Source organism: Rhamphochromis longiceps, linkage group LG6 (assembly GCF_057381845.1).
Source record: "Rhamphochromis longiceps isolate RC_006_pf linkage group LG6, R_longiceps_female_GT1.1, whole genome shotgun sequence".
NCBI lineage: Eukaryota > Metazoa > Chordata > Actinopteri > Cichliformes > Cichlidae > Rhamphochromis > Rhamphochromis longiceps.
Genome location: NC_140562.1, coordinates 10,508,637 through 10,532,497, shown reverse-complemented (window position 1 = coordinate 10,532,497; position 23,861 = coordinate 10,508,637). Strand labels below are relative to the sequence as shown.

The 23,861-nt window shown below is 39.2% G+C and overlaps 3 protein-coding genes across 3 annotated transcripts; 1 reads left to right on the top strand and 2 right to left on the bottom strand.

Annotated features, from left to right (window-relative positions):
• Positions 1 to 8,853: 8,853 nt before the first annotated feature.
• On the bottom strand, positions 8,854 to 12,782 carry wdr83os (WD repeat domain 83 opposite strand). The gene is made up of 4 exons (XM_085409205.1): positions 12,622 to 12,782; positions 12,029 to 12,134; positions 10,871 to 10,968; positions 8,854 to 9,248 (listed from the first exon to the last, which is right to left on the bottom strand). Exons 1-4 carry the CDS (start codon positions 12,669 to 12,671, stop codon positions 9,182 to 9,184), a joined length of 321 nt encoding a protein of 106 aa, XP_085265331.1. The 5' UTR covers positions 12,672 to 12,782; the 3' UTR covers positions 8,854 to 9,181.
• Positions 12,783 to 12,886: 104 nt separating this feature from the next.
• On the top strand, positions 12,887 to 17,533 carry wdr83 (WD repeat domain containing 83). The gene is made up of 10 exons (XM_085409204.1): positions 12,887 to 13,022; positions 13,686 to 13,798; positions 14,036 to 14,156; positions 14,260 to 14,365; positions 14,527 to 14,575; positions 14,783 to 14,909; positions 15,057 to 15,124; positions 15,247 to 15,355; positions 15,809 to 15,923; positions 16,915 to 17,533. The coding sequence occupies exons 2-10, from the start codon at positions 13,696 to 13,698 to the stop codon at positions 17,068 to 17,070; spliced, it is 954 nt and encodes a 317-aa protein (XP_085265330.1). The 5' UTR covers positions 12,887 to 13,022; positions 13,686 to 13,695; the 3' UTR covers positions 17,071 to 17,533.
• A 1,029-nt stretch (positions 17,534 to 18,562) lies between these two features.
• LOC146667519 (persephin) lies at positions 18,563 to 19,229 on the bottom strand. The gene is made up of 2 exons (XM_085408468.1): positions 19,151 to 19,229; positions 18,563 to 19,029 (listed from the first exon to the last, which is right to left on the bottom strand). The coding sequence occupies exons 1-2, from the start codon at positions 19,227 to 19,229 to the stop codon at positions 18,563 to 18,565; spliced, it is 546 nt and encodes a 181-aa protein (XP_085264594.1).
• Between the last annotated feature and the right edge of the window lie 4,632 nt (positions 19,230 to 23,861).

Below are 23,861 nucleotides of genomic sequence, written 5' to 3'. Positions count from 1 at the left end.
GTAAATTGTAAATATTGTAAAACTTTTCTTCTGTCATTTAATGGTCAGGCATTGTACAGCTACAAGCATTTCACCCCCGTGTCATACTGTGTATGGTTGTGTGTGTGTGACAAATAAAATTTGAATTTGAATTTGAATTTGAATACACCAGTTCATATTTTGTACATTCTTGTTTATCTTCGTTTACTGCATAAACTGCATATTCATTATGTGGTGTGTTACCAATGTTGCCTTTTCTGCCTGGCCAGCTTCTGTTTATTGTTACTTTAATTTGACAGCAACAGACTCTAACATCACCCCAGTTTTGTCTAATGGTAATAAAGCAATAAAGCTCCATTCAGTTAAATAAAACTGACAGACAGACAGATGGAAAACACTGAGATGGACTGATAGCTAAAGAGACAGAGGGTCAAGCAGACATGACCCAGAAGCAACAGGCAGGTGTGCAGGTGTGGCATTAGATCTGGTAAACAAGAATGCAAAAATCACACATTCACACATCTGTCAGAATCCATTTCATTACTACAAAAACAACTTCCATATCTGTGAGCGCTGAGAAGCCCTGCTCTGTGTGAATGTTCAATAACACTTAAATCTGATTATGTTACTCTGATGTAAAGTTTGAGCCAACACATGCCAAAATAGTAAGGAAAAGCAGAGAAGAGGGACTATGTTTGGCTACAGTAGTACTTTGGAGTGATCCGAAAGTAGAGATTTTACATAACTCACTCAAGCGGAAGCAGATTTGACTCAGTATGTTCAATAATAGCCTGGAAAGAAAAAGTCAGTGTCTATCATGAGCTCGACTCCTTTAGATAGAGGACTGAGGAATCTGTAGGTTGTAATTTTTTTCTTCAGCATCAGTAAGTGAGCTGTTTGTTCTCCGTATATTGCTGCGAAAGGCTTCCAGCCCCTTCTGGTGCTTTGTTTGTGTGAAATCTTGAAATAATAATAATAATGGATTGCATTTATATAGCACTTTTTGGGGCCCTCAAAGCGCTGTACAATTCCACACACTGGTGGAGGCAGCTGCAGTTGTAGCCACTGCTGCCCTGGGGCAGACTGACAGACGTGAGGCTGCCATATTGCGCCATCGGCCCCTCTGGCTATCACCAGTAGGCGGTAGGTGAAGTGTCTTGCCCAAGGACACAACGACCGAGACTGTCCGAGCCGGAGTTTTTCCTTCCCACTGTCGCCAAAGTGCTTGCTCATAGGGGGTCATATGATTGTTGGGTTTTTCTCTGTATGTATTATTGTGGGGTCTACCTTACAATATAAAGCACCTTGAGGCGAATGTTGTTGTGATTTGGCGCTGTATAAATAAAACTGAATTAAATTGAATTGACTTGAATTAGTGTTTACTCTGTCATGAGCAGCTTACCCATAAAACAGGCTTTATTAAGTACGATCCATGGAACTCAGAAGCAATGAAAAATGCAAGGGTGTCAGCCACAGCGGACTGTAAATAAACTGCTTTCCCTCCTCTGTGTGTCTTTTATCAACAGTGAGTGAGCAAAAGGCAAACAGTTATTATTGCAGTGAGATGAAGATGCTCCCGGGCCGGTGCAGCTCTCCTCGCTGCCCTCCTTTGAGCCTTGTCTGCCAATCACTTGTCATATCTCATGTGGGACTCTGACAGACATCTGCAGGTTGGATTTTAGCCAAAAGTGGTGGAGTGATTGTGAGGAGAGAAAAAAAAACATGGAATCTTTCACACCTATATCTTTTTATGATTTGAAAATTATCTTAGTACATTTTGATATTATTACCCTTATGCTTAAAAATTTGCTCAGTAGTCTTTAAAAGCTGGTCCTGATTTCTTTTAACTCACACTGCAGTGTCTCACACAGAATCTAAACAAAGGGAAGCATTGTTCTGTGTGAAGGATATATTCAATCTTAGTTTTTTAATACTATATGAAGCTTTATTTGGAAAATATTACTGACATAATTTGAATCTAATTTTAGATGCTGTCATTTCACCAAATTACTTATGTGTAAGGAGATATGCTTGACATATAGAAGTCAATAAATCAAAAAATACACGCAGAAACCTTCCAAAGGCTGAACTGTCACTTAATAATTTACATGAAATTTTAACACTGTAGGCTATTAATCACTCAGCCCACATTTTCAGCAATTACTATTCATTGTTCAGTTAAATGAAACATTCTCCAATTAAAACATGGAACAGAAACAAACTCGTCCAAACAGGGCAGATTTTATACTATTCTAATTAATTTATGCTAATTAATATTCTAGATTTCGGTATAATTGAAATATGTCAACTTTCATTTAAGATGTTTTTTTGTTCTGGCAAGTGATGCGTGAAGTTAATCACACGCATCATTTACTCGATGTTTAAAGTGACCTGATTTTCCCGGAATCAAAATGTTTTGTTAATGTCCACCCTGAGTTAATGCAGCTGTTCAGCGCGGGTGTAAAGCGGCTGACCTACCTGTCAGGTGCTCTGCTCTCCAGGGAATACTAAACCTGCGGACTTCTGGGACTCCAGACCCTCCCACCGGGTGTCCGGTGGTCCCGACCTGTTCACCTCTCGGGCGGAGGCGGCTGGAAACCAGTCGGCGGTGCTGGGAGCGGTGGACCGGGGGAAAAGAAGCAGTAACGTATCCACCAACGGAGGGGAGGAAAACTCCATGTTCACATCCAGAACATCCCGACTAAAGTGACGTCCGCCGGGCAGTGAAAGTCAGTGCAACGCGCACTAAAGAGCCCAGATGCGATAATGTTGTTTGAGGACGAACAGTCACCAGGGAAACTGGAGAGCTATGGAGGATATGTTTTTCCAGTCAGTTGTGGTCTGCTCTTCTTAAAAGGACGTTTCGGTCAGTGGGCTGATGCTCCTCATCCACTACTCCCCCCCCTTCTCTCTCTCTGTCCTCTCTCCTACTATTCAGATCGACTTCATTTATAGGTTGTAGTGTTTTGACGCACTGAGCATGGCTATAATAGCCTGTGATCTGTAAGTACAGACACTTTATTTGTCTTGCATGATCTTCAAATCTGATTGACTTTTACTTATTTTTTTATTTTAATTTGTCTATTTAAATTAAATTACTTTTTTATTGTATTTTTTTCTAACCAGGACTGTCGTTGTGTAATTTGATGTTATAAATTCTTTCATTTTCTTCATCCACACTCTTCAGACTATCCCCTTGATGCTCTGATCGAGGTGTTTATGTAATTCCCCCATCAGCTTTTTCTCATATTTGCTTTGCTGAGAGTTGAAGCAGATAGAGTATCTGTGCACAGGGCTGTACATGGTTAAAACCTATGAGGAACTGGCTTTATTTCATTTTATGATTGTTTATGATTATAGGCTATAAAGATACAAATTTCAGATACATGAAAACTATTTTTTGCCATGTTAGATTATTTCACCTCTGTCTCTATTTTTATGTTTTATGGTCCATTCCCCAGTGTGTCTCCTTAAAATAGAGACAACGGAGATCACAAAGGAGATCATTTTCAGGCAGATTTATAGGTTAAAGCTACAGGACCTATGTTGACTTAGTTTCTCTTTTTTTAGAATTCGGTGTCAAACTGTGCTGCACATGGAAAACCCGTGCCATTGCACCGGTAACACTGTGCAGCCTACCATTTGAGTTTTCTGTGCATGCTTGCCCCCCGAGTCTTGGCATTATTCCATGCACAAAGAGTGAGTGCGTGACAGGCTGGTGACGCAGAATACCAACTCAGCATCTTCTCACCCACTGTGCTGGTGTTCCCATCTAACAGCCATAAATGCAGTTTAACCTCATTTGAGGACGCAGAAAGCTGCCAGAGTAACAGAGACTCGGTGGGGTTTCAATGAGCTTTACACGCGTTAACACACATGCACTTTAATGCCTGATCACAGCTCACATGGGCTGTGGTACAGAGACTGCTGCACTATAGAATCTGCAAAGGATGCGATCTAATACAGTAAATAAATATATACCGGGCAAATAGGGACACAGTCTGACAGCCAGGGGTAAAACTCCAGGTTGGAATGTTAGAATTACCCTCACAATAAAAATTTTAGTCTTTGATGGCTTCATAGTACTTAACTTTATCACCCCATGTTATCACTGTAATCATATCATTCAACATATGAAAATAATGACCAATTTTAAATGTAGCCCCTCATTACGTGTCATTAAGAGAGTGTGCAATGTTCAAACTTCATAATCTTTCTTATTTATTGGTTTATATACAGTTGTAAACTGTTGATAAATTTTAACCATTATCCCATTTGAAAATCAAGTCTTTAACCTTGTTAACATGTCAGTATTATCTTTTATGTGCTGGAAGACGTATCAGTGACGTATGGAGTCTATGTCTTGGCTCAGCATGGCACGTTGGAACTGCAGCATGCAAATGACGGGCTCAAAAACCACATTCAGTTGGGACTTGTCAACATGCAGCAGCAGGACATAATTAACTGGCTCATACTGTAGTCAAACATAAGACACTTTACCATCTCTTGCCTGCTGCATTTTGCTGTCACTCACAGCAAGTGCAGAAAAACTGCACTTGCTGTGCAGTTTCAAAAATGATCACATTTTTTGCTTAGCTGTAACAGCTGCATCCATGCGTTGTTCAGCATATTCCAGGTAGTGCTAATATTTCAACAAAATTCACAAAAATTTTCTCTTCACTCTATTTGTTTTACCAGCAACCTCTCTGTGTTCAGGACAAATTAAGCACTGGGTTTTCTTCAGCTGATTAAGGAAATACTTACTTTGGCAGAGCGGACTGGTTCCACATCTCCCTATAATCGTTAAAATTTGCCCTTCAGTAACAGAGAAAAGAAATGCAGGCAAAGTATATTCAAGTAATAACTTCAGAGCTGTTTATAATTTTGGAAGTCATCCAATCTTTTCCCTGCAATTTACTTCACATTCTTCATTCTTGAAAGCAAACAGTTATTGGAAATGACCTGCTTTATGACACAGGTTTCTAAGGTGGAATGCAGGATTAGCCCATGTCTTCCTGTGTTTGTCAGGGGAATAGCTGCTTAACTAAGCAGAAGAAAGGGTAATGTACTGACTCACTGATATAAAAGCAGTCCAGCAGGACATGCAGAAATTTTAATATCATCAACACGTCATTTTATGGACTATGTTTTATCCTTATGATAATAATAGTGAGACAATTTTTTTTTGCAGTGGTAAAAAAAAAATCAGGGTAGGCCATCTTCCACTTTTTGTGCGTCATTAAAAAATATAGTGATTATTCTGTTATTTGATCTTTAAATCATTTTAGGGAAAATGCCAAATATTTAACTATTTCATGTATAAAGTTACTGTGAATTTAATAACACTCACCTAAACTTGTGTTATTATTTCATCAGAGATTTATTCATTTGTGATGCCACTGTGCCCTCTAGTGTTAGACACACACCTGTCCAGCAGTCTTTTTACAGTCCTCGGATCAGATGAGGCAGAGCAAAACAGTGAGATTAGATTTAATTACAGTTGCCTCCAGCCAGTCATCCAATGAACTTAAGATCTCCATTCAGTTAAGTGTGGCAGTTTTCAATATCCAAATTATGCAGCCCATTGATCGGGCGCTGACGATAACTGCTAACTCAGCCAAATTCAATATCCTCCCCATGGATCACAAACAACTGGAGCAGATGGAAAGGAAAAACTACAAAACTGGCTTCTTTAAGGGCTTCAAAAACAATTCAGTTAGCAGTTTGACTCAGGACAGAATCAGGGGAAAATCCAATGGATTCTGCTGTAAATGTGGCAGCAAGCCAAGCAGCTCAAGTGCCCACTTGGCATGGCTGTGGTGGAACCAGGCCTGGGGGGACATGAGTCATAAGCCACTAAATCAGTCTCACATCCAGCTGACTCTCCAGCTTCTTGTCTGTCATCAGCACACAAAGTGTAGGTGTCTGCATGAGTTGTGCTCAGTGCCCTTGCTGAATGAGACACTGGAGAAGCAAAGACTAAAGGGTGAGTGTGTGTTTGTGTGGCGGCGATTACTGCTCCTCAACAAAGAAGGAAAAGTGTACAATCAGAAACGGAAAACTTTGAAGTATACTCTGAGGTAATGTAAAAGATCTTTATAAGCTGTGGACTGTTTTAACTAGTGCTTCTAAACTGTGGAGAGTAGAGTTAATGTAGGAGATTTGTGGATCACCAGAGGAAGAAAACTGAGTTGAACAAGAAGCACACAGATGGTGCAAACCTTGACCAAGGCAGCTCACTCTCAGGGCAGCATTTAAGTATAAGTATCTTTACTCTTTTAAAACCTTATTTAACAAGTTTATAGTGCAGTAAATGATGTTTACTTCAAATATACAATCATTATGTAGCAGTGGGTAATGGATAAAAGGTATTGATTTGTAAAGAAGTGGACATGAATAACTTGGGCTTATTATTTAATGGTACTTAAGTATATTTCTAACTAACTAGGAAATACTTTTTTAAAGATGTAACACATTTTGGGGTGAACTTGAAAGAAAGGCAGATGTGAAATGTAAAAGTGAGATCAGAAGTCAAATCTGACATGATATTTAGATGCAAACTGTAATGTGATATTTAGAATCTCCATATATCATTCCGTATATGCATAAATGTTGTCAGTACAAACAATGTCAGTAAGAAACATAGTGTTAAACAGCTCTATATAGCATTATTATCAGTTTGAGATTCAGATAAATCTACGGACATAGATGGAGAGGTCAAAGGTCAGTTGTGACATGATATTTTAAATCTTTATATGGTACTTTTATATGTTGACACACCACACAAGAATCTACATTCTGAATTATAAGGCTGTTTGTCCATTTTTGACCAATAAATCATCAAAATCTTAATGAATTGTTAACATGACCTGACTCCACAGCCCTACAAAGCTTGATCAGAATTCCTTCAAAAGATTTCAAGCTATGATATTTACAGATAGAATGACATGGAAGCAAATGCTGTCAAGAACATAACCAAGGTAACAAACGAACACATATATATTCTCCTGCATATATATGCAGGAGAATACCTTTGGGTTGTCTGCCTTATTAATAGTAATGTGATAGGTCTTGAGAGGCTCGGGGGAGTTTTTTTCCAGTTTATGAAGGACTGATTAGAATTTTATGGTCCAATAGTTCAAAAATCAAGATCACTTTCACCACCTTCAGAAAATATATTTTTGGCAATAATTTAAAAAATGAATGCAGCCTTAATACCATTACCACATTTTTTGGTAATTGTTCAACACCATACCTCATAAAGAGAATTGTGAGCATACTTCTTTGGTCACACACGTCTGTACGTGTATATTACATAAGACTTGGGTGCAAATGCATTTGCTGGTGGGAGGAATATAACTGTTCCATGAATTCCAGTTTTTAATATAATTGTATGAGTGCTAAAATGTAGTAATCTACCTTACTATTTTCAGTTTCATTTTTATTTGTCCTATGTAAGTTAACATTGGGTCAACATTATAATGAAATGTGTATGACAAGACAAAACAAGTCACTCAGCATCTAAAAATGTCACCAGATAAATAGCAATGTAAGTTTAAAAACCATGAAAAAAGCATAGAAAAATAAAATTTTAAAAAGTCCTTATGTGTTGGGTGACTATGATACTTGATAATGCTGTGGGCCTCACGCTCACTCGGCTGGAGATAAATGCCCGTAATGGCTACATCACTTGCCAGTGATGTTGTCTGCCACCTGCACCACTCTGCAGTGATTTCTGACTGTTGGCAAATCAACTCCCATACCAACCTGTCACACAGGCCTTCAACAGGCTCTCGATAGTGCTCCTGTAGAAGGTTGAGGAAATATTGGGGGTTCATACCAAACTTCCTAAGCCTCCTTAGAAAGTTTAAACAACGACATGCTTTTCTGACCACAGTGTCTGTAAAGGTTCCAGGAGAGACCCCTGGTAGTGTTCATGTCAAGGAACTTGAAGTTGCTGACCCTTTCAACCTTAACACCTCTGATGTTTGGAAGCAATTTCAGAGCAATGATGGTGATGAATGCAGAGCTGTAATCAGTGAAGAGCATTCTTATATACGTATTCCCCTTGTTCAGATGGGTGAGCACAGTGTATATTGCCAACACGATGGCATGGTTGATGGGTCTGTTTTTTTGGTAAGGCAAATTGAAGAGGGTCCAACATGTCAGGGATGGAAGAGCAGACATGTTCTTCGTGTTGTCTGGTGCAGGATGGTAGTCCTTAAGACATGAATCCACCGGTTTCTTGGAGACAGGAGTGATGGTGGATTCCTTGAAGTATCTGGGGACCAACAACAGCTTAAGGATGGGTTTTAGAACTTATTGATGATGGTTAGACTTTTGGTTAAGAGGGCTGAGAGTTCAGAAAGGCATGCAAACAAACACTTGTGTACCTGACAAGTTTAAAGCAGATGCGGTTAGCAGTTGTGGAAAGGGTGAGAGACATGCAGATCCAAGAATGTTGACTCTGTTCAGACAGATTTAGTTTTGGGTGAAGCGTTTGTATCTCCCACTGGAAACTCTACATCCAAACGTACAGAATTAACTTTCTGGGATTTGCATACCTGGTTAATTAAGCACGCATCAAAACACTGACATACAGTAACATCCAAGTATTCGCAGGAGGATTCAGTAGGACTTAGTGTAATTCACTATGATGGTGAAGCTTTGTGGAATAAACCAAACTGTAAATAGGGGAGAGATTAACTTGATAGGAGGTGTCAAAGTCTGTTATTTATTTTGTGACCTGTCAAATGTACCCGAGCGTCACAAAAATGAGATGTTAAAATATTTATTTAAGGCCAAGTAAACAATTTAAATGTCATATAAGCAAATCCTTAACACTTTTCCTCCAGAGTAATAAAAGCCAGCAGATCCTTTTAAAACCGTACAACTTTATTGACAACATCAGTTCATGAACAAGCAAAAGACTTAGAAAAGGTTATAAACAGAAAAAACAGAGAAACCAAGATATTTACCAACCCAAGATATAACAGAAGTCCAAGATATTTTATCTTTCTATCTTGACGCAGAGCTGTCCTTGCTGTCTACCTCTCCTGCTCGTCTGTTTTCTCTCTATTACATTATGCTCTTCTTCGTCTCTGTTTATGCTCATAGATGGCCGGGGGATTCAGTCAGATGTGCCGTCACCCACTCCTGCATCCACAATTAACTTCTGCTCTCTCCTGAGATTGGCCCTTGGTTACCATGGCGGTGACATTGGCTGTGGGTTCTGGAGGTAGGACATCACAACTGCTGAGATGGACAGCCTGAAGACAGCACAGAAAATGGGCTCAAACCATCATGAAAACTGTGAAATTTGGGTTTTTAAAGGCATGTTAAAATTTTGCTTTGTAGCACCTTTTTCTGCAAAGGGGAGCTCTTTAAAATGACTCATTGTTACACTGCTTACAAAACAAAAACACACTCCTTGTTGCTTTTAATTGTATTATTTTGCTGAATACTTTGGGTATTATGAAATACTGCAGTTGAGCACAGCTAAGAGTAGAATTTGTGCCTGAACCTTTTGAAGCTTCTATGGCATAAATTCACCCACAAACGTGGGACCATTTTCATCTGATAACCTCAATGTCATATTTGCTCTCCACTGTCCATTTATCCTGCATAGCCACTTTCCGTTGTTTAATAACACAAGGATACCAGTGTCCTAAATTTGGCCTTGAACCAGCTTCTACACACACAAGGCTGGTGCCTTTAACTCGTCGTCCGACATTATTTGCCGAGCCAAACATTTTGCATTACTAATCTTTGAGTGCATTAGGTTCATTTTTAATACGACGTCATTCAGACAATGGACAAGGTTTTCCTCATTGCAAATCTGTCTGTGAAGCCTGGACAGGTGCCCTACTGTAGTGCTCTTTTATAGGCGAACATACCACCTAGAGGGGTCTGTGACGGCTGCACTTACAGCCACACAGTGGTAATACCCACCATGTTAGTGTAGAGGCTTATTAGTAACATTGCATTCACATTTCTTTCTTTAAATATAGGAATTAATTTACAGGACAATAAATAACTGGTTTTGGTTTAGAGTTAATTCACATATCCACATAACACTGCATTCTAAAATAAGTGCGCACATTTTAGTTTACACTGTTATGTATGATTAACTTTTTGTTTTCTGAGTTACCTTAGTTGCAGCTGTTCCAGTCCCTTGATTAAGGAGCCAAGAGGTGGAAAAGGGGCAGAGCGAGCTTTAAAGGAAGACTACAAATTGGTTCACGCCATAACTCAGGACCAGGGGGGGGATTGGAGTTCATTATGTTTGGTTTTGTTAGGTTTTGTGTGTTTTTACCCCTTCTCCTGTTTTTGTGGGCTGATCAGCCACTATTTAAGTTTCCCCTTTGTCTCGTTAAGTTAGGTCAGTTTGTTTGAGTTATCAGTTGTGTTGTCAACTTTGAGTAGAGTTTTGTTATTTTGACCTCTTTTATGGGCCCAAGATTTTGATTCTTTTTGCATGAGTTAACCAATTACGTTTTTTGGGTTAAATAAAAAAATCATTTTTTTGGACTTTAACCTGTGCCTAAGTTTCCTTCACTGCTCAGTCCATCACAGGTCACACATTTAAAAGCTTTTGGACATTAAAGCTGGCTTGTCTGGACTTGCAGTTGCAGCAAGACAATAGGTCTAAACTCCAATTTCAAAAATGCAAAATCCTCTCCTATAATCTAAACATTTGTTCATTTTACTTGCCATTATAACTAAGAACTAACAAAAATAGTTTAAGTTTGTTCCAGTTCGAGCCAAAAAATGTTAATTTTAAATCAAATGCCTTCAACATCGATAAATATTAAACAATCTACGAAGGACTGCCACACATGCATTGCGTAGTGTGTTTATAGTGCATCCACAGATGGGATGGTACACTCACATGAAGCTGCTCATCATCTGTTTGGTGTCTTCTGAGCTTCGGGAGTTTGCAAAGCTGATGAACGAGCAGTAGACTGCAATCCATGCGCACCACTTAAGCTGAAACACAAACACATGAGTCAGCTTTAGACTGTCTTTATGTTCTGACGAGCTTATTAGCTTTTTCACCTTTTTTTAAAAAAAAAAGGTGAAAAAGTTGCAAGGCTGAAATCTGCTAAAGAAATAGAGGGGCATCTAACAGCACAGCTCCTAAATTGCTCTTAACTGGTACATGAAGTACATGAGGAACAATTATGTGGTCTGGAAGTGCTCGTATCACAGAAAGCATACAGAGATGCTTAACACAGCATAACCCGTGTGGGGGTTATGCTGTGTTGAGCATCTGTTATCCCATTTGGACAGAGGTCCAAATAGGATAACAGCATTCCAGGAAAAATCTAGTCTGAAGCCAAGGGTGGTCCTGAAATCTGTTTTCAAACAAGCCTCTAAATCACTAAATCCTTAGTTATAGTATTGAGTAGAGAATGGAACAGAAAGAACATGAATCACATGGGCTCAAAATAAGACCACAGGTTTTATATACTGAGGAGCTGGAAGAGAGTAAAGTGTGTTTAATGCCTGCTCCAACTGATTCAGAAAGCTGCATTCTCACACAGGGATCCTTTGAGTAATGTGTACAAAAGTTCAGAGCTTAAGTGCAAATGTGAAAACAGCAAGAGAGTACATTTTTAGGTGTTGCCACTGTTTGTACACCATCTTTAAAAACACCAAATGCAATAATTCCCAGCATTTGCCTAAAATTTAAGATGCTCTTTCTAAAATTTTTGACTTGAATCAAAAATGAGTAAAAATGACCCGTTGGTGATTGAAAGAAAGTCAGTTATAAAAATGTTCTCCTTGGACCTTGAATGAATGACTTCAGCTCTATCGTCTTTTTTCCCCCCCACTCATCGTGTCCTTTGTGGTCACGTCAATAGCTGCTGTTCATCCTTTCATCTAAAAAGGCAGGTTTACTTTTAATCTTCTAAATGGAATGAATGGGACTAAGCTCTATCCTTCCTGGGCAACACATGTTTATGTGGACACACAAACATGCAGAGAACAAAGGAGATGGAAGTCAGAGTTTTGGTGTGAGGAGGGCTGTGTGTGTGTAGGTCACCTTGAGCATAAGTCCACACATGCTGAAGATCATGCCGAGCAGGTTCATGTAGTCAGGCGTGGGGTCCTCCAGTGTCGGGTTGGTCTCTGTGCTGGGAGGTTTGTACCTGTCACAACACAAACGTATTTTAACCAAAGACAACTAAAAGGGAAACTTACTGTTTCTTGGTCACTGTTAAAATCTCTGGTCTTAAGTTTATATAAATAAACACACATTTTACAAGTTATTGCCTAATTTATTGGTACTGGTTGTTTTTGATTTGCAGCTGTTAACATTTTCCCTACAACAACCTCTTAGTTAACCATTGTACATCTTTATGAAAACTGCTACTGACTGACAGCTAACTCAAAAGAGACCCATTGACAATCACAATGGTAAATAACGGTTAAACCAAAATGGGAACAGGTTGGGTTAGTCACGACGATTTTGTGTCATGGAAAAAATTAAACAACCAAGAGCAGTATATATTAAGTCCTACAGCTAATTCGCCCAGTTAATCCTTTCAGGCTTCACTCATTATAAATGATATAGGTTAGCTAGCTGTTAGCTCTATTCTATAACGTAGAAACTTGTTTACAGATTTAAACGCCCACCTTAAGATTTTATTTTGCCTCCTCGGGTCTGCCATATTGTTGGATGACATAGTATGTTTCAAGGTGTTCCTACTGTAAGCAAATGAAAATAAGTTTAAACACCGAAAACCGACAGACAGCTGACCAGCCACTTCAGGAAAAGCGTCGACAGAGAGAGTCGTTTCCGGTGTATTTAACAATAAAAGCTTAACCCAATCCATAGGCCAATATCAAAGCGGTAAATGCTATTTGAGCTTTTATTTTGACGGGAATAAGTGTTCCCATGATGCATTGCGTGTCTGTGCTACAAACATGGAAGAAATGATTTAAAGGAGCCGGTTGTAGCTACAAACTGAGCAGAAACGTTGCTTTTAATCAAGAATGCAAACATGACACGTCCCTGAAACTGTGTCTTAGTAAAAGTAAGTGAGCGAAATAAGTTACATAGAAGTAAATAAAATTGACTGCTTTTAGTCAAGAGGTCTTTTAAGTCATTCATGGAATAAGGAGAAATTGACAAAATGTATCCGTGATGTAACTTAAATAGTTTAAATACTTCTGTTGGTATGTAGTGCTTTTGTGAAAGCTAATAAAAAACCTGTCCTTTCTGTATGAATATCATATACTCCGTAATATCATACTCGTAACCAGCTTAAATTTTTGTAGCCGTGTAAACCTCTTGTCTTAAATCTACAGCACACTACTACTTTCAGAAGAATTTAACAGTTTGGGATCGCCACAGCATGTCCTTCATATCATCAGTTTGTCTTCTCTGTGGTCTTCGTCTTTTCCCTCACACGTGGCACCTCCACATCCTTTGTTCAATACTATGGTCTAAACCACCTCAGCTTTGGCTCTTTGACTTTGTCTCCAAACTGCTCGACCTGAGCTGTCTCTCTGATCTAATCTAATTCTAATCTCCCCCAGTGTTGCAGTGCCACTACTACTCTTTGCATCATCACCATAACACCCGCCTCTCTCCCATTCATACACATGTATTCTGTCTTGCTTCTGACTTTCATTTTAGAAGGAGATGTTAATGTGGGTAGCTAAAATGTTTGTGTGTATGTGTGTGTTTTAAACAGAGGTTAAGTGATGGCATTTCCTCAGCCCAGACCTCAGGCTCCTCAAATTCCTCAACATCTTCTCAGGACCATAGACTGTCAGCAAGGAGCTGTCAGGGCTGTTCGCTTCAACAGTAAGAAAAAGCCCCACCAAAATTATCTGTTCAGTCTGTTCAGCTGCTGGCTGAACAGACTGAACAGACTCAATTGCTAAATCTGGTTGTAATGTATATATGCATAATAAAATATTACAAGTTCAGGTCAACTCGATAATATGTTCTTTATTTCATTAGTTCAAAGTATGTAAGCTCTATTCCTCAGTTCTGAGTTATCCACTTATATCAGCTTGTCTCTGTGCCATGTCTTTTAAGTTGATGGGAACTACCTGCTGTCTTGTGGCAGTGACAAGTCTTTAAAACTGTGGAGTACGAGCCGAGGCACCTTGTTGAAGACGTACAGTGGTCATGGATATGAGGTTTTGGATGCAGATGGGTGAGAGAATTACCATTGGGTTGTCCACAGGGTTTTAGTCTCAGGAATATAGGATCAGAAGTAATATAAATGAATGACCTTTTCTCGTTGGCTCTTTGCACAGGTCCTATGACAACAGCCAGATTTGCTCATGTAGCTCAGATAAGACGGTGATTCTGTGGGACGTTGCCACTGGCCAGGTCACACGCAAACTCAGGGGTCATGCCGGGGTGGGTCCTTCTCTTTTTAGCTCTGTTTCACTTTGGGCATCGTGGTATTTCATTTGAAAAACATCTGCATGTTTTCATGGCGGCTGCACTGTTGTTTGTGCCTGTGTACTTGTTTTATGTAATATTTACTGTCTGTCTCCTTTTCAAATTTTCCTTTGCAGAAAGTTAACTGCGTGCAGTTTAATGAGGAGGCAACAGTCATATTGTCTGGTGAGTCATAATGACATTAAATTATTTATGGAATGTGGATGTTTTAACCGGTGTCTGCTTTATGTCAAAGTCAGTTATCTGTAAATTCTCAAAGTTTCCATGCTTTAATGGAACTCTTTTTAGTATTTCTCGTATTTGCCTAGCAAATGTGTAAACTATTACATTTGTATTTACTGCATTTCATTTTTATGTATTCTCGTCATTCAGGGTCCATAGACGGGACGGTTCGGTGCTGGGACACCAGATCCAGAAGATATGAGCCAATCCAGGTTCTAGACGAAGCTCGGGACGGCATCAGCAGCCTCAAGGTGGCACAACACGAGCTGCTCACCGGGTCAGCACTTCAGACATAGTTGAAAAAAAAAAACAACCTGCATGTTAAAAGTTTCACAATTTAAAAACAGAGATTTGATTCGTTTATTCAACTGTTTTGTTCATTTTTGCTATGGCAGCTTATAATAATAATGATCTTGTGTTTTAGGTCGGTGGACGGCAGAGTGAGGCGCTACGACCTGAGAATGGGACAGCTACATGTTGACTTCATCAGCAGTTAGTAATCTAACTCTAAAGTTTAATCTCAGCAGATATTACTGTTTTAAACTGATTTTTGTAGCAAAACAGTTTCACTGAAAATATAAAACCACTGAAGTGTTTTTATCCTTGCGTTCCAGGTCCTATTACCTGTGTGTGTTTCAGTCAAGATGGTCAGTGCACCCTGAGCTCCAGCTTGGATTCAACACTCAGACTTCTAGACAAGAGCACCGGTGAAATGCTGGGAGAGTGAGTGCTGATTGTTTTCACTTACAGTGTGATGTGCTGCCACTATGGCTTCATAAAGTAAAAGCAATACAAGAAGTATTGTTTTTTTGTTACCTTTTTGTTACTAACTGAAATCTGAAAACTTGTTCCCTGACAAGCTGACTGGTTGCAATATTTTCTTTGCAACAAGTTTCGCTCAGCAGCAGCCAGGAACCACCCATCAGCTTGTCAGAGAACATACATTTGTCCCTCGCGACCGTTGGTTGTGCTCTTGAATAATGTCCGAATGACATCACTCGAGATACCTCAACATTTAACATAACCTCAGGTCCAAATGACATAAAATGAAATTTAGAAATTTACCACAGAGCGCAGTTAAATTATAGTGAATCATTACAAGATTCTAAATGGTACGGTTTACTGATGTAAATACGTTTTTTAACTCGTGTTTTTATCATATACTTGTTTTTATAGGTATACCGGACACAAGATGAAGGGCTACAAATTGGATTGCTGCCTGTCCAGTAAAGACACGCACGTCCTGAGCTGCTCAGAGGACGGACACGTTTACTGTTGGGACCTGGTGGAGGTAACTATGAATTTGATTTTCAAAGGGTACTTAAAGGGCCTCTGCAGAAAACAACTGTTATTAAATGAAGTGAACAACATCTGCATTCTGTCAGTCACTTTTGCATCAATGTGGTTTTACATCTGTAATCATTTGTTAGTATCACAGTTAGGTGTAGTAACCAGGGAAGATAATCAAGTAGCATTTCCAGACACATGTATCATTTTATAAATGATATCTTAAGCAGGCAAGATCCAGAGTGTAAACTAGCTTTGCTACACAAATCTAGTGATGGTTAGCTTATAGCATTAGCTGATGAATTGAATTTCAAAATAGCCCGCTAAGTTACCAGATCAGCTCTGTGAGTTTAAAGGCTCAAAAACAATATTTTTTTAGCTGGTATACTAACTTTTTACTGGAAAAAGACTGCGTAGAGGTGGATTTAATATGCACAACTAGCCTTGCTAATCCTGACTGTGCATTTCCACTGATGGTTAAGTTCCCACTTGGTCATTCAAGTGTCTTATTTTAGCCTTACTGCTAATGCAGATATATTTTGGGATTATAAATTTAGCAGCAGGCTGGCTAATCTCAGCTAATTTGCTAATCTGATTGCCACCAAAATGTTGCCCACTTTTGGAAATGAGAGCACAGGGATGGATTGAAGCACTGAAGTACTGAATAAGAAACACATCTTTTGGATTTTCACAGAAAATGATGGCAACCAATGGTCTGAAAATGTCGTCTTCAGAAACGTCTAATACATGAAAAACATTGCATGTCTTGTTCAAATAATAGGTGAAATGCAAGAGTTAGTCAGAACCACAGTGGGTGGAAATAGAGCGTTCTCAGTGCAAACCCCCAGCAGATCATTATCATGTAGAACCTGTGTGATTTTTTTGTGACAAAATAATGAATAGTGGAGGTTATTTGTCAAACCCACACAAAAATTCTTTACTAAAAGCATACAGTCTAGCATCCAAACTAACATTTTTGCTTGTTTTACTTTCAGGGGTCTTTGTCGTTGAAGCTGCCGGTGGGGAAAGCAGTTGTCCAGTCCCTGTCCTTCCACCCTACAGAGACCCGTCTCCTCACAGCTATGGAGGGGCGTGTCCAAGTGTGGGGCGCAGAGCAAGAGGAGATGGAGGAGGATGTGATAGCCACGTAGAGGGTGAAAACAAGAACCTGCTGTCTGTACATACAGTCTATCTTACGGACCTTAGAAAAGCGCACAAACCTGTTCCTCCCACAGCCAGATGTTGTGCCTGGAAACACTGGGTTTGGTGCTGGAGTTATCACTATAGTGTTTGTTATGTGAGTCTTACCAGTGTTTGTTATGTGAGTCTTACCAGGAGAACCTGTTCTCTGGCATACTAATCAAATGGGATTAGGTGTGCACCCAGTGATAATGGACATGCCTGAGAAACCAAGCTTTTTATCAGAGCTAAATAGAAATGTTCCTCCATTTAATTTTATTTCTGTGTTCCACTCAAAAATAAATAAAGTGAAAAAGGTTCAGCTTGAATAAAATCTTAAAAAGAAACTGTTTAATTCTTAAAAAGTTCCAAGTATTAGAGTTGTTTTTGTTTGAAGCTGAGTTACATCAGTAAACTAAATTCTTAATTTGTAATCAGTCTGACGAGAAGACAAGTGAATCCTTAACAAACCAGCCAACTCATATAGAGGCAAAAAGTAAAGAAAGAAAAATACTTGGCTTTGGTTCACAGACATAAACATTGTGATTGTGAATCCACTTCAAATCCACAAGTTAAACAGACAAGCTTGCAAAATGAGTGATTTTTGTATTTGTGCCATTCTTTTTTTTATATATAAAATCCTTCAATAATAAACATTGTGTAAATTACACAAACGCATTTACTGCATGTGTCTTTTTCAACTAAAAAAACTCCCATAAATACAGATGTGGTCAGCAAGAGTTTATTTTTATCAGAGATTGTGGACATCGTAGATTTGCAATGTAATTTGTAATTGTAAAATAAATATAATGAGAATGACAAAAAAGTATCAAATAAATAAATAACTTATCTTACATACATACATTTTATCTTACATACAAAAAACTGTCCACTGCAATCCGCAGTGATTGTCGAACCACTGGGCGTGTCTACGCAGCTTTGTACATGTCAGTTCTGTTATTCAACCCCAACATCGCACCAAAGAGTTTAAATAAATACATATGAGTGTATTTACAAAATGGTCATGTTGTTGTTGAAGAATTGCGTTGACACGTAAGCTTAGTTTACCCTTTTAGATCAGAAAATATTTACAACAAAAATCAGTTAGCAATAATAAAATAGTAAAGCTTTCATTAAAAGACAAAAAACGATCAATGCACTTTTGAACAGATAACTTCTAATGCCCCATAAACACATATTATTAGCGGACATGCCATTAAAACTGAGTCAATGAGAACAGCAACTGCAATCAAACATTTAAGTAGTTTTGATATTTTCACCCAGAAGTCATAAAGAAAACAGCTTATTTTCAGCTTATTGAGTTTCTCATTTCATAAGAACTGATTTCCGCTTCATTAACTGCACACCACGAAAGAACAAAAGTTCATTCATTTACAGAGATTACAAGAGAAGGTTCGCCAAGTTCATGTCCCCCTTTTACAGTACCCGTTTACTCTCAGCCATCTAGCCCACGCAGCTGCAGCCGGCAGCTGACAGCTTTTCCACCTTGTGCCATCGGTGCGAGTTATCAAGAAAGGCCACGTCCTCGTGGTGGGTGGGCCTGCAGCACGGTGCATTGTGCCACAGCTCCCCGAGCACTGGGCTGGGGAGAAGTCCAGTGAGCAGCAGGTTGGTGAGGGTGAGGTCGTGGTTGGAGCGCACACGGGGACACGTGCCGCTGCAATACTTGAATAAAATAGTCTCATCTGAGTCGTAGCCCAGCCCCAGGTCCCGAACCTGCAGCAGGATGGAGTGGAGGCCGCACTGGGAGTCCAGAGCTGAGCGGCGTGATCGAACTGGGATCGGTACGATGGGATTCAAAGATGGTCCGACTCCAGAAGCTTCCATGTGGCTGTTTTCCACAGCTGAATAACTGCTCCTTTTGTCCTCATCTGGAGAAATGTGTGCAGATGCTGTCTGTCGTTTCAGATCTGGAAAAGACAAAGTCATTTATACAACTGATAAACCCACTTACAACTATATTTACTTTCATTTTCACATTCTCAAAGCGAAAAGTCATCGGTTCCAACCGTCACTTGAGTCTTCACTTACCAATCAGCGATCTCAGCAAGTGGCCTTGTCCCCTCTCGACGCAGAAAAGAATCACCACAAACTTCAACAGGGACCTCATCTCTATGTTCTGGTCTTCGTTTTTCGCTGTCGATCAAAGTGGGGTGGGTTTGTATGTCTGCGAGTGATGCCTAAGATGCAGACGAGTCGCGACCTCCAATATATAGCCCCAGGAGATAAGGGGGGGTGAAGGGATGAGGCAAGGAGGTGTAGCGGGGAGACAGACACTAACCCGTTACTTGCCAACAGACTATCCTACTCACCTGAGCCTGACAGGGAGCGTAGGAGGGCAGGCGGGCGCTTGACCCAGAATTTGTCCTGTTGGGATTATCTAATTGATGTAAATCACTGGTTTATTGTTGAGATTCTCCCAGATGTTTTTCCAGAGGATGCTGGCCCCTAGCAATATGGATTCCCAAAGGCTCAGGGCTTCTTAAAAGCTCCTCAGTGGTGGACAGTGATGTCACTTTGGTAATGCTGAGAGGTATGTGCGACTGTGTGAATCAGTAGATATGCAGACAAGCAAATAGTCAAACATTCATAGATAGTAATTTATCCAAACATAAATACAGGGAATAACCAATGGAGGAAATGCATGAGAAGTGTTACGGGCTGAGAAATAAAAAAGACCTACTGAGTCATTGTGGAATGTCTCATATTTGGGCCCTCTTATGTTCTGCTTCTTGATTAAATGCAAGAGACGTGAAAATGTGAAACACATTAAGAATAACAAGAGGAGGCTATAATTAGAACATAACAGGGCTGCTTCAACAGACATTCCACATTGGGTGACTTCTCTTGAGCTGGTCTGTAAATTGAGGGATTTCACCAGCAATGTGTGGCTGACAAGTGGAATATGTAGAATGTGGATTATGTAACAGTTATAGGGCCCAAACAGGCAGTGCTATTGGAATTTCACGTTTTCATCAAAGTTCGTATTTGGGGGCAGTTTCTGCCAGCCGCATGCAGGGCGAACGCCCGATTGGTCCTTATTTAGCAAATGATCTTTATCATTCTGAAGATATGCAATCAGCTCAAATTCATTTGTAAGTTACCAAACTTTGTGCATTTATTTTGGCCTTTCTCTGTGCTTCCCACTAAAGATATTCTGCTTGGGACATCCATTATTACAGATGGACTGAGGTGATGTGGAAAGCCTGTGCTCTAACGCTTCAAAATTCCTTTCGGAAAGTATATATATCATATTCTCTGGGCTAAAGCAAATTTAGCGAATTTAATGAACCCTAAAAAAATGTATCTAAATACAATGATTATTTACATACAGTACAGTATATAGGAGTATGTTTAGATGTGCCACTTTGAAGTTGCCTTGTTCAGTCCTGCATTTTTGAGTCCTCATTATCTCAAAAATCCAGCACTGAAAAACAAATAATAAATAAACTGGTTCTTATACAGCACTTTTTACTCTACCTGAGGACTCAAAGCACTTTATACATCTTGCCTCATTTACACCCACTCATACAAGCACCTTCTGCTATGCTTTTAAGTGCTTTCTATCTATTATTCATAGACTTTGATACTCGAATGGATGCATTGGAGATAACTTGGGGATTGGATATGTTGTAGTTTCACTGCAAACCTAGTATCCGTGACATAGAGTAACAGAGACAGGCGTTGTTAATTTGGATGTTTTCTCCTAATTCTGCAAATTTTTTGACTAAACTTTGAAGGGTCATATCACCTTTTGGGATAAGTGGCTGGTCTAAACAGCAACATCTTATAAAAAGGTCTCCTTTTTATGACACAAGGCTCATATTGTATCCAAATTGTTTTCTAATATGAACATGGTCATATTTTATACACTTGGTAAATGTTTAATATGAGATTAAGAGAGTTAATGCCATGAAAATCCCAAATGAATGACAACATTATATTCAAAATATTGAACATGCACTACGGAAGTTGTGAGCATTCAGAAATGCTCTGAAAAATATAAGGCGAAGAAAAAGGCCTGTAAGTTTTCATTGCACGGCAGTAAAAATGTGCACAGACCCAATGCACTAAAGTTATTGTGAGCAGGTCAGGAGGAAACATTTTAAGTGCTTTTACACAGAATTAGCAGACGAGGAGTTTACATAATGTCCTTGTGTTTCGATTTTATTACTTCCCGCAGGACAGTCTGTACTCTCTGTTTTTATGTGAGCGTTTAAATGTTTAAAAACGGAATTAAACCAAATCTAGTTTAAATGTGGCGACTTCTACCTATAGAGAAATTAAACGAGAAGAAGACAAAATGATTAGTGGTAAACTTGTAACAGTCAGTTCAGGAGGAGCAAAAAATATGATATTATTTTATATTATATATTATTACATTTGCCTGAGTCTTCGATGAATAGACAAGGCTTTTACCATTAAAGAGCTTATTTAAAAATATACTCATTTTTCATTCAATCGAGAAATTTACTCAGGCTTCAAAGCCTGATCCTTGAAAGAATTATTGAAATTCCTGGCAATAATTTTTGTGGGCCATTATTAGTTCAAGACTTACGGATGAGTCCTCAGTAATTCATATCAACAGTGGTATAATAGATGAGAACTGGTGCTGTTTAATGCAGTAATAAATACACTTAAAATCTCTTTGGACACACTCATTTTGTCCAAAGGATTGAAGCCAGACCTCTAATATTAAGAAGACTCAGTAAAACTAATGTTCTTTCTGGTGATTGCTGTGTTGTAATTCTTGCTATCAGCACAGCACGATTTGCACGTCTTATCTTTTGTAATTCTTTAGCTCTTATTCTTTATGTGTTTTGGTATGTGGAATTTAAATTTAAACATGAAAATGTCTGCAAAGTTCAGAAACTGGATTTGGGCATTAAAATGAATTCCTGATCTGGAGAAGAGAGTGTATGACCAACAATCACTGAACTGATGTGGATAAATCAACAGGCTCGCTCACATCTGACACCAGGAGTCTTATTTGTACGCAGACCCTCTCCCCCTCATTATGACCATATTTGTCACACGTGGTAAGTGATGTTCCACTTTTTAGTTACATAATAACACTTGCTGCTTCCATCTTCTGATGAAAACCATTGAATGCGATTGAAAAACAAACAATTTCTTTTAAAACCAAAGGTGAAAGGTTAAATCTTTCTCATATGACTAAATTGCCATATGGATTCAGGACTTGGAACAGGACCAGTCAAGTAGAGAAAAACACCACAATACCACAGCTAGACACCACTTAAATGTGTCCAGCCATTCTTGCTTATCTTTTTTGGTCTTATTGTAAATGTATATGTAGCCTGGACAAAACTTTCAGTTGGCTGTCCTCAGAATATTAAGACCTTTATTACAGAAAGCTTCCATTTCCCAGCTATTTGCATAGAAAACCAGAAAACAAAAGGGCAAAGGACCCAACACATTCCTTCCACTTCTTAAAGAGACAGGAAGAGACAGGAAAAGGGGAGAAGGTGGTGGGAGAAATACAGTGGAGCAAGAGCAATCCTTTTGGATTACAGGGTGACGAGCCCGTCTGGAATTCCACTGTTGTCAAAAGACAGGAATGGAAAGAACGTGGCATCAGTTTCTGTAAATGAACAAAAACAGAAAAGATAGAAATCTGATGCTATTTATCAGACATCATCAAGCACACTGACTGATATTGTTCTAAAGTTAGAAACCCAGCATTTAAAGCAGTATCAAAACCTGTATGTCAAAATAAAACAAAGTAGGTTGATATCACTGTAAGTACTGTGCTTTTTTATATATATATAATTTTGTGGATCCAATTGCTGATGTTTACACATGGTTTCTAATTTAGAAAAATTTCAAAAGAAATGAGTCAACGTCTCTAGCTGTTTTTAATGCACCACAGAGAACCAATGACCTGATGTAGAGCAGAGGTGCTTGAAACATCTCTTTCTTATTTGGTTGAATAAAACGGAGCCCTGCACTGTGCAAACTGTTACGCCCCACTTAAAAACGAAGGCAAACCTTGAATAGTTTTTTTCTTTTTTGTTTGCTTGTTTTCATCCCACTGCAAACACCTCTTGCCATTAAGGTCTTTTTCTACTTTGTAGGCAGGCTCTATGGAGTCCTGGAAAACTGAGTACACTTACTGCTTACATAGGAAATAAGATGGTAAGTCATGTGCTGATAATCACATTTACTCGATTAAATGATCTTCAGCAGTGTCAGCAGTTTTTGTCCGTTTGCTGTCCTGGAGCATTCAGGTGCGTTCTAACACAATGCCACAATATTCTCAGGAGTGGACGCCCCAGCAAATTCACCCCAAGATGTGCAATATCCGAAGGAACTGCAAAATAAACCCCAAGAGCTTCATCTCAGTTCATGAAGGTTCATGAGAGTACAATTAGAACAAGACTGAACAAGTATGCCTTATTCAGACAAATCCTTTTTAAAATGAATATGTCAGCATAGCTTTGTTTTGGAGAGTTTCATCTGAACTAACTAAAAGACTTCTTGAACAATGTCCTTTGGACAGACGAGGCCAAAATGAAGATGTCTGGAGATAATGCACATTCCCACGTTTGGTGAAAACCAAACACAACAGATCAGCACAAACACCTCATACAAACTGTCAGCACAGTGGCATGGTCAGTTGGGTTTATTTTGCAGACACAGGACCTGGGAACCTTGCACTCATCGAGTCAACCATGAACTCCTCTGTATGCCAGAGTATTGTAGAATCAAATGTAAGGCCATC

Excerpts from the sequence above, each read along its gene's own strand:
- wdr83os (XM_085409205.1), bottom strand. The coding sequence starts at position 12,671 with ATGTCATCCAACAATATGGCAGACCCGAGGAGGCAAAATAAAATCTTA. Across the intron at positions 12,135-12,621 it reads AGGCAAAATAAAATCTTAAG|GTACAAACCTCCCAGCACAG; the intron begins GTGGGCGTTTAA and ends GTGTTGTGACAG. Across the intron at positions 9,249-10,870 it reads CAGATGATGAGCAGCTTCAT|GCTGTCCATCTCAGCAGTTG; the intron begins GTGAGTGTACCA and ends TGCTGTCTTCAG.
- wdr83 (XM_085409204.1), top strand. The coding sequence starts at position 13,696 with ATGGCATTTCCTCAGCCCAGACCTCAGGCTCCTCAAATTCCTCAACAT. Across the intron at positions 13,799-14,035 it reads CAGGGCTGTTCGCTTCAACA|TTGATGGGAACTACCTGCTG; the intron begins GTAAGAAAAAGC and ends ATGTCTTTTAAG. Across the intron at positions 15,356-15,808 it reads ACCGGTGAAATGCTGGGAGA|GTATACCGGACACAAGATGA; the intron begins GTGAGTGCTGAT and ends TTGTTTTTATAG.
- LOC146667519 (XM_085408468.1), bottom strand. The coding sequence starts at position 19,229 with ATGAGGTCCCTGTTGAAGTTTGTGGTGATTCTTTTCTGCGTCGAGAGG. Across the intron at positions 19,030-19,150 it reads CTTGCTGAGATCGCTGATTG|ATCTGAAACGACAGACAGCA; the intron begins GTAAGTGAAGAC and ends TGTCTTTTCCAG.